The 19,131-nt window shown below is 39.2% G+C and overlaps 1 protein-coding gene across 1 annotated transcript in view; it reads left to right on the top strand.

Annotated features, from left to right (window-relative positions):
* Cse1l (chromosome segregation 1 like) overlaps window positions 1-19,131 on the top strand; it is a 53,501-nt gene that overhangs the window by 21,486 nt on the left and 12,884 nt on the right. Inside the window, exons 4-14 of the mRNA XM_041670937.1 lie at window positions 4,140-4,241; window positions 4,323-4,468; window positions 4,923-5,013; window positions 6,689-6,796; window positions 8,799-8,891; window positions 11,610-11,777; window positions 11,880-12,009; window positions 12,738-12,803; window positions 13,438-13,640; window positions 14,314-14,398; window positions 16,145-16,206. Coding sequence (XP_041526871.1) covers window positions 4,140-4,241; window positions 4,323-4,468; window positions 4,923-5,013; window positions 6,689-6,796; window positions 8,799-8,891; window positions 11,610-11,777; window positions 11,880-12,009; window positions 12,738-12,803; window positions 13,438-13,640; window positions 14,314-14,398; window positions 16,145-16,206 — 1,254 coding nt within the window. The remainder of the gene's footprint in view (window positions 1-4,139; window positions 4,242-4,322; window positions 4,469-4,922; window positions 5,014-6,688; window positions 6,797-8,798; window positions 8,892-11,609; window positions 11,778-11,879; window positions 12,010-12,737; window positions 12,804-13,437; window positions 13,641-14,313; window positions 14,399-16,144; window positions 16,207-19,131) is intronic.

Raw genomic sequence — 19,131 nt, 5'->3', positions numbered from 1 at the left:
ATCACTATATTTGTGTGTTTGGAACTTTTTCTTTTAAGCCTTCTCAGATTTTGTGTGGGAATACATGCCCCATTTTGGATGCAATTAAAGTTTATATTATTCATTAAATATTGTTCTATGTGGTGAAGAAATAATTTTGAATCTTAGAAAGACCATGCAGTTTGCAGGCATGCTAGCTTTTCTTTTCTATAGGGTAGGAGGGGTGGAAGGGCTTTTTGAGGCTGTCTCTTTTTGTAGCATAGGCAATCCTTAAACTCATGAGCATTCCTTGTGCCTCAGCATCCTTAGTGTTTGTCTCTATCTATAAAACCAAAGAGAGTCTATCTTTTTTAAGATTTATTTATTTATTATGTATAGTGTTGTGCCTGCACACCAGAAGAGGGCACCAGATCTCATTATATTAAGATCTCATTATAGATGGTTGTGAGCCTCCTTGTGGTTGGTTGCTGGGAACTGAACTCAGGACTTCTGAAAGAGTAATCTTCCAAATTAGCCTCTGAGCCATCTCTCCAACCCCTCGTTAATCTTTAAGAGGTGTACCTCTGAGTATACTCTTAACTAGTAACAGACAGTGAGTTTTCATAGGACAGATCTTTAAGATGAGAATCAAATTGTTGCTTTTAAAGGTGACTCTTGATAGACCAAGCATGATGGCATGTGCCTTTTATTGCAGCCATGGGAGACAGGCAGGTGAAACTTTTTTTAATTCAAGACCAGCCAGAGCTACATAGAGACCCTATCTCAAAAAAAAACAAGTAAATCCCCCAACAACACAAGATGACTACTTAATATGCATTGACAAATCTATAGATTTTAATCACATGCTGATTAACTTACATGTAAACTGAAATCTTCCTTCTGTAATTGGAGACTGCGCTTTCTCAGCCGTCCAGTCCCAAGTAATCACACAGAAACTTAAATTAATTACCAACTATTTGGCCAGTAGTTTAGGAATATTCCCAGCTAGCTTTTACTTCTTTTTTTTTAATATTTATTTATTTATTATGTATACAATATTCTGTGTGTATGCCTGCAGGCCAGAAGAGGGCACCAGACCCCATTATAGATGGTTGTGAGCCACCATGTGGTTGCTGGGAATTGAACTCAGGACCTTTGGAAGAGCAGGCAATGCTCTTAACTTCTGAGCCATCTCTCCAACCCTAGCTTTTACTTCTTAACCCATTTCTGTTAGTTTATATTTTATCATGAGGCTCCTGGGCTTATATTTTGTTCCCTTACATGTTGTTTCCCTGGCAGCTGGTAGTGTCTCTCCCCGACCCTGCCTTTTTTAAAAAAAAGATTTATTTATTATGTATACAACATTCCTTCCATGTATGCTTGCATGCCAGAGGAGGGCACCAGATCTCATTATAGATGGCTGTGAGCCACCATGTGGTTGCTGGGAATTTAACTCAGGACCTCTGGAAGAGCAGTCAGTGCTCTTAACCTCTGAGCCATCTCTCCAGCCCCCAACCCTGCCTTCTTTCTCCCTCTGCCTCTGCTTGGATTTCCCACCTATCTATATTCTGCCTGGCTATTGGCCAAATCAGTTTCTTTATTAACCAGTGGTAATAAGACATGATCACAGCATAAAGAAGGGCATCCCACATCATCCTTGCTACCTGCCTGCGTGCCTGCCTACTTGCCTTCTTTCTTTTCTCCCTCCCTCCTTTCTCTCTTCCTTCTCTTCTTCCCTTCTTTTTGGTGTTACTAGGGACCAACCCTAAGGTTTTATACATCCTAGTCAATGTTTTCCAGAATATACCCACACCCTAGACCTCAAATTATTTTCTAATTGTTCCTTTTCTCTCTCTATCTTTTTTCCCCCTCAAAACAGGGTTTCTCTGTGTAGCCCTGGCTGTCCTGGAACTATCTCTGTAGACCAGGCTGGCCTTGAACTTCCTGTTTTTACTCCCGAGTGCTGGAATTAAAGACATGCACCATCACTGCCCAGCTTTTTTTTTTTTTTAACCAGGTCTCACATAGCCCAGAGTAGCCTCAAAATATGTTGTGTCTCTGAGAATAACCTTAAATTCCTAACCCATCTGCCTGTACTTCCTAAGTGCTAGGATTCCAGGCATCACCATGCCTAATTTATTTATTTAGTCCTTTAAACTGAACCTAGAATTTTGTGTGTGCTATGCAAGCATTCTTCTTCCTATTATCCGTGCTCTCAGCCCGCCCCCCCCCCTCTCTCCCTGTGTGTGTGTGTCTGTGCTCGTGGGCTCAAGTGTGCACATGCAAGCACACCCGGCCACTTAGTGTAAGTGCATATACAAGAGGGCCACAGTACACATTTGGAGGTCAGAGAATAGCATCTGAGTTTGGTCCTTACCTTCTATGTTCATTTTGTTGGTTTTCTTCTGCATCGTCTACTGGTCCTGGGCTTCTAGGGCTTCTGCTTCTGCCCCTCATCTCTGGGTAGCACTAGGATAATAGATGTTCATGCTATAGATCTGGATTTATATAGATTTGGGGGATTTGCTTGAACTCAGGTCCTCACATTTGCCTGGCAAACATTTATACCCATTGAACCATCTCCATCCGTACATCCATTTATTTAGGGACAACATAACCCTTAAACTCACTGTTAGCAGTACCATCTCCCTGAACCATCTCCATCCATCCATCCATTTTTTTATATAGGGACAGTATAGACTTTAAACTCACTCTTCGGTGAAGCAGTACCTGTCACTTATCCTTTATGTGCTGGAATTACAGATGTCCATCTTTATGTTTCATCTAAGAAGTAAAATTCTTTTTTTAAAAAAAAATATTTATTTATTATGTGTACAGCATTCCTTCCATGTGTGCCTGCAAGCCAGAAGGGGACACCAGATCTCATTACAGGTGGCTGTGAGTCACCATGTGGTTGCTGGGAATTGAACTCAGGACCTCTGGAAGAGCAGTCAATACTCTTAACCTTTGAGCCATCTCTCCAGCCCAGAAGTAAAATTCTTTAAAAAAAAAAAGAAAGTGGATGTTTTTCCTGCATGTATGTCTGCATACCTCTTGCCTCCTTGGTACCCAAGGAGGCCAGAAGAGGGTATTAGATCCCTGGAACTAGATTTATAGATGGTTATAAGCCACTGTGGGTATTGGGAACCAAGCCCGTGTACTGTGCAAGAGTAGTACATACTTTTACCTGCTCAACAATCTCCAGCTCAGAACCAGTATTATGTTTTGTTTTTTCTTTTTAAGATTTATTTATTGTGTATACAGCGTTCTGTCTGTCTCCTTGCTAGCCACATGAGGGCACCAGTCTTATTACAAATGGTTGTGAGCCACCATATGGTCGCTGGGAATTGAACTCAGGACCTCTGGAAGAGCAGTCAGTGCTCTTAACCTCTGAGCCATCTCTCCAGCCCCCGGTTTGTTTTGTTTTCAAGGCAGGGTTTCTCTGTGTAACTTTGGCTATCCTGGAACTTGCTTTGTAGACCAGGATGACCTTGAACTCACCGAGTTATACCTGCCTCTGCCTCCACTTCCCAAGTGCTGGGATTAAAGGCATGCGCCACCATGCCTGGCAAGAAACAGAATTCTTAATTGTCATTAGGGAGTCAGAGAGCCCAGTAGTTTTTATGCCAGATGTTACATTTAGAAAAGAAAATACATTTGTTTCCTTTCTTTCTTCCTCCCTCCCTCTCTTTCTTTTTGAAACAGTTTAAGATATTTTAAGACAGGTGGTAGTGGCACATACTGTTAATCCCAGCACTAGGGAGGCAAAGACAGGCAGATCTCAGAGTTCAAGACCAGCCTGGTCTACAGAGCAGGTTCCAGGGCAGCCAGGGCTGTTACACAGAGAAACCCTGTTTCAAAACACCAAAAAGGAAAAAAATAATTTAATGTAGAATTTAAGCATGAAGCTTAAGAGAAAAAGAGATACTTGGAAAGATAGACCCTGAGCATAGACTTCTCTGGTATCATCAAAATATATATTTCTCTAAGGAAAGAGTTCATGCTTTTGCCAGATTATTAAAATCTGTTGTTATTCCTGAAGGAGGAGTCTGAGGAATGGCCACATTCTCCATTTTCCTTGGTAACCTGAGATAATAAAAATTAGTTGTCTTTTACCTGTGAACTCAGATGAATGTGAATGTGGATCCTGCATCACCTACTTGTTGATGTTTCTCTTTTAGGTTGAAGATGAACCAAATAAAATTTGTGAGGCTGATCGAGTGGCTATTAAAGCCAATATAGTACATCTGATGCTGAGCAGCCCAGAGCAGATTCAGAAGCAGGTGATGTTTCTTACTTGTAGGCCCATGAAGGTGGGTGCGCCTTTCTGAGGCTCTCTGCTAATTAAACCTTTCCTTCCCTAGCTGAGTGACGCTATTAGCATCATAGGGAGAGAAGATTTCCCTCAGAAATGGCCTGACTTGTTGACAGAAATGGTGAATCGCTTTCAGAGTGGAGATTTCCATGTTATTAATGGAGTCCTTCGTACAGCACATTCACTTTTTAAAAGGTATTAATATGCAAGTTTATTCTTTTAGTATGCTCCTTCTGTTACATTAGTATAACTTTCTGAGTATGAACATCCTTGAGTGGCAAAGAAAGCATTATTGTGTTTGCTTCTTCTTAAGAATCTTCATCTCAGCAGGCAGTGGTGGTGCCTGTGTACCTTTAATCCCAGCACTTGGGAGGCAGAGGCAGGTGGATCTCTGCGAGTTCAAGGCCAGCTTGGTCTGTAGAGCTAGTTCCAGGACAGTCTTGAAAGCTACAGAGAAACCCTTCTTGAAAAACCAAAACAAACAAACAAAAAAGGACATTTATCTCCTACTGCCCTATTTTCTATTAGGTAATTAGATATTTGTACCTTGAATTCAGAAGGCTGTATGGTTGAAGGTGTCTAGTCGCCTGTCTTTGATCATCTAAATCAACAGAAAGTTGTGCTCCTATACTTCCTCTTCCTTTTCTAGATACCGGCATGAGTTTAAGTCAAACGAGTTATGGACTGAAATTAAACTTGTTTTGGATGCCTTTGCTTTGCCTTTGACTAATCTGTTTAAGGTATGGTATGTCTTGAAAATTACCTAGTATTTTAAATGATGAAATATGTGTATACATTTTAAGAGATTTTCTTTTTAAAGCTTGGTTGATAGTGCTTTTTTTTTTTTTTTTTTTAAGATAGTGTTTTTGTATCTTTGGAGTCTGTCCTGAACTTGCTGTGTAGACCAGTCTGGCCTGAACTTACATATGTCTGCCTGTCTCTGACTCCCAAGTGCTAAACTATTTCCTTTAGAAAAATTTCAACCCTGTGCAGAAATGGGCATGGTGAGGAGTGAGCTTCCATGTTGTACAAGTATTATGTTACTGACACTTTTTTAGTCTGCTCCCTCTTTTTTTTTGGGGGGGGGGGTTCGAGACAGGGTTTCTCTGTGGTTTTGGAGCCTGTCCTGGAACTAGCTCTTGTAAACCAGGCTGGTCTCGAACTCACAGAGATCCGGCTGCCTCTGCCTCCCAAGTGCTGGGATTAAAGGCGTGCGCCACCACCGCCCGGCTCTACTCCCTCATTTTTATAGGGATACTTAAAAACAAAACCAAGCATCCTATCATTTCACCCAAGTAAGTGAATTTATATCTGTAAATAGAGATTGATATTTTTGACATATGTGGAATTTAATTAATTATGTTATTTTACAGAGCACAGGGTACTTTCTTTAGAATGTTCTTCGTGTTTATAAGAATCCTATAAAATTGAAAGAAAATTTAACCTTTTCTTTTTTTTTTTCAGACAAGATTGCACAAATACTGTTAGTAAAAGGAAACTTAAGCACATCGGCTTAAGTCTGACTTTTTTGATGACAGAAATGCTTTTCATTTCTTGCCTTCACAGAGAACAATTGTGTCGTAGTCAGTCAGTACTCAGATACAGAACTTATATAAGGGTTTTTAGTGTTTGAATAATTTTTTTTTTCAAAAATTAAGGCAGTGTAATCAGTTTTCCAACTTTAGATTGGTAAAGATTTTTATTTACTAACAATGTAAAAAGTCTTAGAGACTGGGTATAGTTCACATGTCTGTAATCCCAGCGCATGGGAAGCAGATGCAGGAGGATTGGAAATTTTAGGCCATCTGGGCTATCTTGAGCAGGTTCCGTCCCCATCAGTTTGGTTTCTATGGTGAGACTGTCTGGAAAAGAAAAACGATTTATCCAGATTACAGTGTATAAAATGAACATATTGTTCTGCATATTCTGTTAGAAATGTTGCCCCTTTTCTTGGGTATTACAGTTCATTGAGAAAACCTTAATATTTTAAATTCTGCATTCCAGAATAAAGCAAGTAACACTTACATAGAATATATGTGCAAAGTACAGGAATTTTTAGCATATAAAATTCCTGTTGTTTAATATTTATACATTCTCTACACAATAGGCATTCTTTCAGTGGCTTTGAGACGGGTTGTCTCCTCTTTTAGATTATTTTTCTATTTGTATATGAATGTTTTCCTGCCTGCATGTATTTGCACTATGTGTAAGCCTGTAGGATTCTCTGGAACTGTAGGTTCTTATCCACTGTGGTACTTTTAACCACTGAGTCGTCTCTCTCGCCCTCCTCTCTACTCTTTATAATGTAGCTCTGGTTAGCCTGAAACTCACTCTGTAGACCATTGTGGCCCTAATTAAGCTCAGCATGCTGATTTTATGATACACTAAAACCATGTTCCTAAATTCCTTTCCAAGGCTACCATTGAACTGTGCAGCACCCATGCAAATGACGCCTCTGCCCTGAGGATTCTTTTTTCTTCTTTGATCTTGATCTCAAAATTGTTCTATAGTTTAAACTTTCAGGTAAGTTTCATTTGATTTCTTGCTTTGGGTTCTCGTTTTTCCTCTCTCACTCTCATTCTTTCTCTTTCAACTTTAAATATACAATCTACCCCAGTGCTCCTTAACCACTGAACCATCTCTGTAGCCCCACCCCCAAGCCGTTTTCTTTTCTTTTTTTCCTTTTTTTTTTTTTCTCTCTATTTTGTTAATAGTTCTTGGAGGTGGTGACGGGGAACAGCTTTGTTTTTCTGTAAAACTGCTGTCAGGACCTTTTCTCTCTACAACGGGTCTACTTTGAACAAGTTATAAAGATAATTCTAAGAAACTGTATATTTATGTACATGAACAAGAGAAAGTCCTCAAAAATCTTAACATCATTTTAACATTAGGGGTTGGAAAAATGACTTGACATCAGAACTGGAATTACAGACAATTGTGAGTTCCTTTGTGGATTCTAGGAGCCAAAAATCACTTAGCTATCCCTTCAGCATCTCCTCCCTCCACCTTACACCTCTGCCCTAAATTTTAAAAGCATGGCAGAGACAAAAATTAATAAATCAATGTGATTTTTGAGTTTTTATTTATTTGTATGTGTGAAGTATGCCGTGTGTGTATGGGTGCCTGAGGAGGCCAGAAGTCGGCTGAAGTCACAGTAGTGGTGAGTTATTATGTGGATGCTAGCGATCTTCACCACTGAACCATCTCATTGTAGGCTTGTGAGAGGGGAAGGCTCTGAAAGGAATAAGAGCTATAGATATGTCAGAGGGAGTGCTGGTGACCACTGCACTACAGCAAGAAAAATCTGTTATGCTTGTTATCAAGATACCATCTCCAGTTATTCCTTTTGGGCTTTTTAAAAATTACCTATTTTAGCCGGGCGGTGGTGGCGCACGCCTTTAATCCCAGCACTCGGGAGGCAGAGGCAGGCGGATCTCTGTGAGTTCAAGGCCAGCCTGGACTACAAGAGCTAGTTCCAGGACAGGAACCAAAAGCTACAGAGAAACCGTGTCTCGAAAATCAAAAAAAAAAAAAAAAAAATTACCTATTTTTATTTGTTATGCGTCAGAGTATGTGCCAAGTGTGATATTTTTAGAGGTCAGGACTGGATTTGGATTCCAAAACAAGTTGCAGGTGTTTGGGACTCAACCACATGGGTGTTGGGACCCAGACTCTGACCCTTCTAAGATCAGGATGTGCTCTTAACCTGAGCTTCTCTTAAGTTTTCTTTCTTTCTTTAGGTTTGTTTTTCTGTGTGCATGCATGCACATGCTGTATGCCTGTTCTTGATGCAGGGATTTTTGAATTAGAACTTCAGGACAAGGAAGGGGTATTAACTGGTGCACATTCATGCACCGAGATAGAGGAACTGAATTTGTCCTTTGTACTGTGTAGTCTCTGCCTGTTCTTAACATTCAGAACATGGTAGTGTTTGCAGTGGTCAGGGAGCCTTCCCCAAAGAAATTCCATTTTTATTAGGTGAAGGTTGACAAATGTCTTCAAACAATGTATGTGTTAAACTGGATAGCAAAATTTTTAAGTGAGTACTACTGAGTTTTTGTTGTTGTCGTTTTGTTTTGTTTATCTGAAAAATCAGGAAAAATAAGCTTGAGTTGTCACAGGTAGGAAGCCCATTTCTTCAGAAGACTGTACTGTACTGTCTATACTAGAGAAAATCAGCAATTGTACAAGAAACCAGAGTCTGGACTGTGGTCATCTTACAATAAACTCACTAGTTGGAAGGGAAAGAGGTTGGTAATTAGTATACTTTGTGAACATGGGCATCATGCTAGTCCTCGTCGAATCTCTTAAGAAATACGTGGATATAGACTGGGGAAACATAGTAGGTACAGTGGTGTGATTTTCAGAGGCCTTGGGACTGCAGGACAGATATCAGCTGCCACAGTCACAGATGGACCAAAGTCTGTATGTGAACCCAGAGGCATGGCCAGATGTTTTATCGTAGTGGGGAAATAGGTTACTCTCTCCATTTTATCAAAGTTTCAAGTCCACGATTATTTTTTAGGATCTCCCTGAATTCTTTGAAGATAATATGGAAACTTGGATGAACAACTTTCATACCCTCTTGACATTGGATAATAAGCTCCTACAGACTGATGTAAGTATTTAAAATATTGTCAAAAGTTTTTTTTTTCTTCATTAAGAATTATCTTGGTGTATAGATGAAATACAGTGTTGAAATGTTTGCTTGGCATGAGTGGGACCTGGGTTCAAAACAGCAGTAAAGGAAAAAAATTAGTCTGAAGACTTACTTGTGGATTATTACTAGATAAAATTCCACAAATGTAAGAAATTTGACTATGTAATACGTAGGAAATTTTTTAACGTAATGGTCTACTTTCCTATAACCTCAGCAACGTCGGCATCAGAAGATTTGGAATTCAGTGTCATTCTCAGGTTTGAGGACACCCTGGATTATGAGATCCTGAAGACAGATGCTAAAAAGAAATCTCACACTAGGTCAGAATTGAGTGTAATAAAGGGTTATTTATTTAGAGATAGATCACAGATCACAGTCTTCTGTTCAATGGGGAACAGCAGCCAAATCCCACAGCTGGAAGAGAGAGAGAACGCGTACATTCTATTACTATTATTATTAGTGTGAGTAAGCTCACACTAATCTATTATCCCATCCAATCCCCCCCCCCCTTTTTAAAAAGAGATCCCTGAGCCTATACTAATAATAGCGAGTAACAGAGTGAATACTTGTGGGCTATTATTTATAGGCAATTTACATTGATTTCGATTTTTGTATATTGATACAAACTTAAATTATATTGAATATGTTCCTTGGGGAGCTTGTAAGATAGCTCAGCAGATAATAGCATTTGTTGCCATGCTTGATGACTTTCTATTTCTCTCCCTTTGAGGCAGGGTTCTTCTGGGTAGCCCCGGCTTTCCTGGAACTCGCTTGTAGACCTGGCTAGCCTTGAACTCAATGCAGTGGCCTCTGCCTCCTAAGTTAGGTTATTAAAGGCATGCTTCACCATTCCCAACTCAATATTTAGTTTATTGTTAATTTATTTTTTAGCATACATTTTCAAAGTTCATCAGAGTTGAGAAATGTCCAATTCTGTGAAGGAGATAGTATGTGGAGGAGAAACTGGTCCATACAGCTAATCAAAAATGTGCCGGAGTCACTTGTTTTGGACTCAAAGCGTGAGGGGCACAAGGAGAGACTGCACTAATCAGTTTCAATGCAGTTGGTGAGCCCTACTTAAAGTTATATTAATTAAAGGCTGCTATTTTAAAAATATTTTATGTGTGTTAGTGTTTGCCTGAATACATATATGCACCACATTCGTGCTGTGCCTGCAGAGGCCAGAAGAGGATGTTTGATCCCCTGGAACTGGAGTTACCAGTGGTTATGAACTTCTGTTTGGATACTGGCAAGTAAACCCAGGGCTGCAAGAGGAGCAAGTGCTCCTAGCTTCCTATTGTGTTCCCCCAGCTGTTAAATATTTTATAGCAAAGTGTTTATACAAACCTTATAGTGTTAATTTGTTTGGAGATAGGGCATTGCACATATAAGTATACTTAGTAATAAAATGATAATCCTCTGTGGAATAGCATAATAGTAAAATGGGAGTGCACTGATGTGATTGCCTAATGGGTAAAAGCACAAACAGCTCTGACACAGAGAACCTGTGTTTAGTTCCCAGTACCCACATACTGGCTCACAGCCATCTGTAATTCCAGTTCTAGGGGAATTCAATGCTCCCTTCTGATCTCCACTGGCATCAGGCATACATGAAGCACAGGCATACATATAGGCAAAACACCTATGCACATAAAACTTGAAAATAATATAGTTTTTAAAAACCCATGCTACAGAAAGTATATATAATTACTGTTCAAGCTTCTATAGTATTATTTTTTCTGTTTTATATTTTTAAATTTTATTTTTTGTGTATGTGTGTTTTCCTCACACATGCAAATGTATATCACATCCTAGAACTGAGGTTTTCGTTGGTCATGAACTAACATTTGGCTTCTAGGAATTGACCTGGGTCCTCAGCAGGAATGGGAAGTGCTCTTCAACACTGAGATGTTTCTCTAGTCTCCACATATTTTTCAGTCTCATATTTGAAATGTTTCATTATCAACAACAAGGAGAAAAAAGGCTTACTCAGCTCAAATAGTGAGGATCTAGGTGTTGTGATGCTCGCCTATAATTCAAGTACTTGGCATGTTGAAGTCAAAGGATCATTAGTTTGAGGCTAGCCTGGTACATATTGAAAGACTATTTTCAAGGGGGGGCAGGCAGTGGTGGAGCTTGCCTTTAGGAGGCAGAGTTATGTGAATTTGAGGACCGCCTGGTCTACAGAGCTAGTTCCAGGTTAGCCAGGGCTACATGGAGAAACCTTGTCTTAAAAAATGAAAAGGCTGGAGAGATGGCTCAGAGGTTAAAAGCATTGCCTGCTCTTACAAAGGTCCTGAGTTCAATTTCCAGCAACCACATGGTGGCTCACAACCATCTACATGTAATAGGGTCTGGTGCTCTCTTCTGGCCTGTAGGTATGCACACAGACAGAATATCGTATACAAAATAAATAAATAAATAAATATTTGAATATTTAAAAATCAAAAGGTGGGAGGTGTTAAGAGTTACTGTCAGTGATTAGTAAATAATGGTTTTATCACTTGTTTCTTTGAAAACCTTGCATATGTGATGCCTGCAGAAATACAGTACAATAGTTGATTTGGATTTAATTACGTTTTAAAGAAGCCTATGCCTGAATTACAGCTTCTCTCCTTCCTTTATATCAACCTAAAAGTTGTATGTTTTTGAGTTTTATCTTTTCTCTCATGTGAGGATGAAGAGGAAGCAGGCTTATTGGAGCTTTTAAAGTCTCAGATTTGTGATAATGCTGCACTCTATGCACAAAAGTATGATGAGGAGTTTCAGCGGTACCTGCCTCGCTTTGTCACAGCCATTTGGAATTTACTAGTTACAACAGGTCAAGAGGTTAAATACGATTTGGTAAGATGATATTAGAGACAAGAAATATTCCTTCCCTGTTTATTTCATTAAAAAAATTAGTTTTGCTTTTAAATATATTCTTATTTTTGTCTTTTGTTTCAGTTGGTAAGCAATGCAATTCAATTTCTGGCTTCAGTTTGCGAAAGACCTCATTATAAGAATCTTTTTGAGGACCAGAACACACTGACAAGTATCTGTGAAAAGGTTATTGTGCCTAACATGGAATTTAGAGGTAATTATGGGAAAGTGGAAAGGATTTTCAGGGGATTAAAAGCTGTTCTCTAAAGTACAAACTGGTGAGCTAGGCATGAGATCCCCTATTGTTTAAAGGTGTTTAACATCAGTTTAATAAGATGTCTTCTGATTGCTATGATTTTGTGTGTGTGTGTGTGTGTGTGTGTGTGTGTTATTCTTTTTTCTTTTGGTATTTTGAGAAGGATTTCTCTGTAGCTTTGAAGCCTGTCCTGGAGCTCATTCTGTAGACCAGACTGGCCTTGAACTCACAGAGATTCTCCTGCCTCTGCCTCCTAAATGCTGGGTTAAAGGTAGGTATGCGCCACCACCATCCAGTTATTGTTTCAATTGTGAGTTTTCAAGACACATCTGGACAGGTCCTTATTCTGATAATGTCTGTGCTACTTGTGTTTATCCATGAAATATTTTATCAAATAATAGTGAATACAGTTGTGTTTTGTTTTAATGTACTTACTGGCAAAATAGAAGGCATTCCTAGAATGATGCCTAAACTTTTGAATGTTGGAGATGAAGGTGGGTTTTAGGAATAATGAATAATAAATAAAGAATATTTATTGCAATCGTGATTTGTCGATTACTCACTTTTTGGGGTGTTTGCTGCTAAAGTCACAGTGAAAGAATACTTTTAGAACAGCAGTTCAGATGTAGATTGTGATGATATGTGTTCTCTGGAGGCCACCTCAAATTAATCAACTTTCTCTGTAGCTGCTGACGAAGAGGCATTTGAAGATAATTCTGAGGAGTACATAAGAAGGGATTTAGAAGGCTCTGGTATGTATTTGGTTTTTTTAGTTAATAGTCACCTAGCAAGCCAATTTTAAGGCTTTTTTTTTTTTCTAATAAATGTGGGAAATAGCTAATAGTATCGTCTTTTCCTTCTCTAACTCTGACCCTTGTGTCTGTTTGTCCCCTCATCTGCTTTCACACTGATACACACAAAAAAGTATAAAGTGATCAAGGAAGACATTAAACATTGACCTCTAGCCTGTACACACTAAAAATGCCTGTGCGTGCACAGAAACATACATATATGTACACACCACATACAAAAGTTCAATGTCATCCTCAGCTAAAGCCATCGTATGCTATATGAGACCCTGTCTCAAAAGATCCAATTGATAGAGACTGGGGATATAGCTCATAGTAGAGCCCTTATATTGATTACGTTGCTACATTGATTACTTGGGTTCAGTCCTTATCAAAAAGCAAAAATAAAAGTCTTAAATCTTTTGTCTTTTCAAATTATTTTTTGTAGAATTTATGATATAACCACTTTAGTTTCATTCTAAACTGTGTTTTTTTTTTTAGGGAAAAAGTACGTTCTTTGTGTTGCTGACAGTTTCTTAAAAATTGGACTGGTTGGTTGCTTCTTTGTCCCAAGATACATTTTCTTTCGATTTTATAGATATTGATACTAGACGCAGGGCTGCTTGTGATCTTGTACGAGGATTATGCAAATTTTTTGAAGGTCCTGTGACAGGAATCTTCTCTGGTTATGTTAATTCTATGCTCCAGGAATATGCAAAAAATCCTTCTGTCAACTGGAAACACAAAGATGCAGCCATTTACCTTGTCACGTCTTTGGCATCCAAAGCTCAAACACAGAAGGTAAATCTTTTCTTGTTGGTTTTGTTTCTGAAACAGCTTAGCAACCACAGGACTCGAAATGTCTTATTTGCTAATGCAGCCTCTTGCTCTTAATATACTCTCCGCACAGCTTCATGTGGATGAACTGCGTACTTGCCTCTTGATCCACACTGCTCATTCTTACTTCACTGTATAAAACATAATTAATTTAGCTAAACTAATTGGTTTAGGAACATTTATTGTATTAAGACAGTTTTATTTTATATCTAAAAATTTGGGCATTGAAGTGTTCATCTCTGGGCTAAAAAGGTAATACCAGCACACAAGAGGCTAGAGGAGAACCGTGAGCTCAAGACCCTCAGTGCTACGTAGTGAGATCCTGGCTCATGAAAGAAAAAGGAAAAACAATGAAGAGATAGCTTTTTGGTTAAGTCTACCATCTATTTTTCCAGAAGACCTGGGTTCAAATCCCAGCATCTACATGGTTCATGCCTTCTGTAACTTCAATTGCATGGGACCGGATACCGTCTTCTGGCCTCCTCAGGCACCTGACATACATGTGGGGCATAGACATAGATGAAGTAAAACATTTATACTCAACAATAATAGAGAGTTAAATAAAGCGCTCATCTCCTAAGTTTGTGCTATTGTATGCGTATATTGTGTTATTTTACTGTTATGTATTTTTTTTTAGCATGGAATCACACAAGCCAATGAACTTGTAAACCTAACTGAATTTTTTGTGAATCACATACTTCCTGATTTAAAATCAAATAATGGTGAGTTTTGTGAAATTGTTTCTTTTCTATAACTTATAATGTTGTACCTTCAGTTTTTGCTACAGTAATATGGCAGAAGTTCAGGGCTCCCTGTCACTGGAATTTTCAGAGGCAGTAATGACGTGGTTTCTTTAGCTCCTGTCTATGTAAAATTAACCTGACAATACTTTTTTTCTTTGTTTTAGAAGAAACTAGGAGTAAGGAGACCGACTGAAACTTGGCTTTGTTATCCTGCTACATTTTTATTGTGTTTTTCATATAGGAAGGAAAAGAAAGGAAATTAAAAGTTCTAAGATGGTTGTGGTGCTGAACATCTTTAATTCCAGCACACATTTAAGTGCAGGAAAAACAAACACATTAAATCAAAATTTTAGCCAGTTGTAGTAGCACATGGATTTATTATCAACACCCATGAGGCACCAGGTCTCTGAGTTCTAGGCCAGTTTGATCTAGACTTGAGTTCCAGGATAACTGCAGCTACATAGTGAGACCCTGTCACATATAGATAGATAGATGGATGGATGGATGGGTGGGTGAGTGATATGTCTGTAATCCCAGCATTTTCAAAGCTGAGGCAAGAAGACTAAGGAGTTCATAGACTTCTAAAGCAACAGGACAAGTTCAAGGCCATATGGTGATGGATCATATTCTGCCTTGAAAAAACAAGGAAAGAAATCAAATTTAGTTTCAAAGTATGTGAAATTGGTAAGAAAAGTTTCCCATGTTTATGAATATGCTGATGTAAATTGAGATAATTCCTTAAAACTTTTTTGGTAAGAGGAATGTATATAGCCAGGCATTCTGGAGCATATCTTTTGTGTGTATGTGTGTGTCATCTGCGTTTATGGGGGTGGGAGTCATCAGTCTTTGGCCACCACCTTCCCATGGCCACTAGCATGTTGCTTAGCTCTTCCTGCTTCCTCTTGGAACAGATGTGCATACCTGAGTTTGTCCTTGGACACCTTGAGCAGCTCCATGACACACCACTCATAGGCTACAAAGCCTCATGTCCCGCAAGAACTTGGGTGCTTAGTGAGGTGCCCTTATCGCTGGCTGTGTGTCGGCATGCTCATGTTCTTTGTCCCCTTATGGTCCTTGCTGAGGCCCATGGCCATTGGCCATGGCTGCTGTTTTCTCATGGCAACCATGATAGGAAGGACAGTGCCATGCATAAACTCAGGATATCTCTGGAGTATGCTTTAATCCCCTTACCAAAAGGCAGCCAATTTTCTATGAGTTTGTGACCAGCCTGCTCGCGCACATGCTCTCTCTCTCTCCCTCTCTCCCTCTCTCCCTCTCTCCCTCCCTCTCTCCCTCTCTCTCTCTCTCTCTGTGTGTGTGTGTGTGTGTGTGTGTGTGTGTACACATATATACACACACACACACACATATCAAGTTGCAGACTAGGCAGAGTTACACAATGAAAGCATATATACACACAGGGGTCCACAGTAGTTTGATAAGCTTCTATGCCTCCATTGTCCAGCTGGCTTTATGATTAGCAACAGCTAGCTGGTATTATATTATCACCAATTTGTTTTTCTTTCACTAGAGGAATTGAAAGCAAATCCCAACTGAATGATGTGAGTTCAGAACAGCTTAATTGTTGGGACACTGACATACATTGCGCAGCAGCCAAACTCCAGTCACTTGACCAGTAGTAGCTCCATTGTTTAAGCTCTGATGTCACTGATTTGTGAGTAATCTTATGTAATTGTGTTTTTGTTTTTTGTTTTTTTTTAATAGTGAATGAGTTTCCTGTTCTTAAAGCTGATGGTATCAAATATATTATGATTTTTAGGAATCAAGTAAGTAGTGCTTTTTCCCCACCTGGCATTTAATAGTTTTATACAGCAACTTCTCTAGTCTCCTGTGTAATCAGTATTTGACATCTGCATCTAACTAAAAAAAAAATCCTCTTTAATAACCTGTGATTCCAGATGATGCTTAATTTCCCTTAAATGTTTTGTTTTTCTACTTCTTACCCTGAAAACTGAACTCATGGATTCACACATGATAACAAGCAAGTGTTCTCATGTGTTGATCTCTATAACCCACCTTAGTATCTTATGTTTTATAACAGTTTTATTAAAAATTTGGCTGGGTGGTGGTGGTGCACACCTTTAATCTCAGCACTCAGGAGGCTGAGTCAGGCATATCTCTTTGAGTTCATGGCTACCCTGGTCTACAGAGCTAGTTCCAGGACAGCCAGGACCACACGGAGAAACCCTGTTTCGGAAAAAAACAAAAAAATTGACCCAAACTAGGTTGTTTGTAGTTGACAATTTTGATATTGCCTACTTTGTCACAGACCTGCTCTACTCACCGTATTTGTCAGAGAATAGTCACTGAAATCGCAGAGTTGCACATTCTGCCTTAGCTGATTGCATCCTTATGGTAGTTTTCTATTCCTCTAGTCTCTGTATTGCTATTTTGAAGTAATAAATTTATTTTGGGTAGGTAGGCATGTCACAGCACATATATGGAGGTCAGAGGGGTACTGGATGAAGTGGTCCCTCTTCCTGCCATGTGTATGAAACATCAGGCATGGTTGCAAGCACCTTTACCCAAAAATTCATCTGTATTTTGATCTTGTTGGAGTTAGTAGTTGGATTGGATGTAGCCTCCCAAGAGAAGAGAAATGTATTAGATACGTTTTGTTTCATTCCATCAGAGCAGACACAATCACAGCTGTCCACTTTTAGAAATAACATTTATCAGTTGGTTCATGTGAAGAAAAATTGCTATCACCAATTCATTTTTTAATAGCATTTTAATCTTTCCAGATATGTTTTGAATAATCTTAATTTACTCTTTCAAAACATGTACCCTTGTGATTTTTACTGTATCTTAACATCACCATTATTGCGTCAACGGATAGTATACTTATCAGTCTCTACAGAAGAAAACATACTCTTGTAGGGTTACACATGAAGGCTTTAGGGGGTTTTAGCTGCCTATTTTGGCCAACAAGCTTTCTGTGTCTTGATACAGACTCTATAACCTCTGAGAATTTTTCTCAAATAACAGAATGTTCCAGGCTCCTCTTGTACATTTCCTTCCTAGAACTCCTCTCAAAGGTTATAATTTTATTCAAAGACCACCATCTGAAGCCAGGTTACCTGTATCTGAGAAGCAAAAGCAGGATGGATCTCCATGAGTAAGGCTCATATCAGCCAAGGCTCCTTAGGGGTATTTTGTCTCAAACAGCAGCTTAGAAAAGACCACCCAGTGGCTCCAGGGATATTGCCAGTGAGGTGTCATTGCATCGAGGCTTTTTCATAGGGACAATTGGAAAGGAAATAGATTCACCATAAGATAATTTTTCCCTTTGTTTTGAGTTTTTTCACTTTGTCTTCACAACATTGTCCTACTATTTTCCAGACTGGCCTAGGACTGACTATGAGACCAGGTTGTCCTTAAATTCCACATACTCCTTCCAAGAATTATAAATATATGCACCATTATACTCAGCTTTTATGTAACATTAATGTTATTCTATTTATATTTCTTTAATTTACCCTAAAATGTAAGTTTGTGGCTTCAAAATAACTACCAGTGTTCTCACTAAGGAAGACAACCGAATGCTGTTTATTTGTGATTTCTAACGAAAATGTCTTTAAATTTACTTTACTGTTTTATGTGTAGACCATATATGCCTGTTACCCTTGACGGTCAGAAATGGGGTATCTGCTTCTCTGGTACTGGTGTTATAAATGGTTGTGGGCCACCATATGGATGCTGGAAACTAAACCCAGGTCCTATGGAAGCCATATTTCTAGCTTTTATCTGTGGTGTTTATACCCTTAGCAGATTATTAGATGCTTCAAGGATAAAGACATGCACCTGTGGCCAAGCTAGGCACTCAGTTCTTCAAATTGTTGAAAGCTGTTTTTCCATATTTTGGTGTATTCGCTTATCTATTAGATTTTGCCTTTATGATTTTGTGTTCAAAGCCGGGCGATGGTGGCGCACGCCTTTAATCCCAGCACTCGGGAGGCAGAGGCAGGCGGATCTCTGGGAGTTCGAGACCAGCCTGGTTTACAGAACTAGTTCCAGGACAGGCTCCAAAGCCACAGAGAAACCCTGTCTCGAGAAAAAAAAAATATATATATGATTTTGTGTTCAGAAAAGAATTGGAGGGCTGGAGAGATGGCTCAGTGGTTAAGAGCACTTGACTGTTCTTCCAGAGATACTGAGTTCAATTCCCAGCAACCACATGGTGGCTCACAGCCATCCATAATGGGACCAGAATCAGCACTCATATACATAAAATGCATGAATAAATGAATCTTTAAAAAAAGAAAAAAGAATTGGAGAGGAAAAAAATTCAGTGAGGTTAGTAGCTAGAGAAGTGGTTTACAACTGTCTATGTAACTCCAGTTCGTGGAGATCTTATTCCCTCTTCTGACAAACAGGCTCCTGTGTGCATGTATTATACACTCATACACATGAATTAATCTATTCAGCGGGGTGGTGATAGTGCATGCCTTTAATCCCAGCACTGGGAAGGCAGAGGCAGGTCGTTCTCTGTGAGTTCAAGGCCAGCCTGATCTACAGAGTGAGTTCCAGGACAGTCAGGGCTATACAGAGAAACCCTGTCAGAACTAACTCCCCCCCCCAGAAACTTTTTAAAAATTAGAAATTAGTGGGTTTCAAACCATTCATATTTTGTGTTTTTAACAATATATCATTCTACAGTACATCAGAGTTTGGGGGGGGGTGCTGTTTTT

Source organism: Microtus oregoni, unplaced genomic scaffold (assembly GCF_018167655.1).
Source record: "Microtus oregoni isolate MIOR12 unplaced genomic scaffold, Mior012 000020F_ref0000438, whole genome shotgun sequence".
NCBI lineage: Eukaryota > Metazoa > Chordata > Mammalia > Rodentia > Cricetidae > Microtus > Microtus oregoni.
This window is presented reverse-complemented; position numbering and strand designations above follow the sequence as displayed.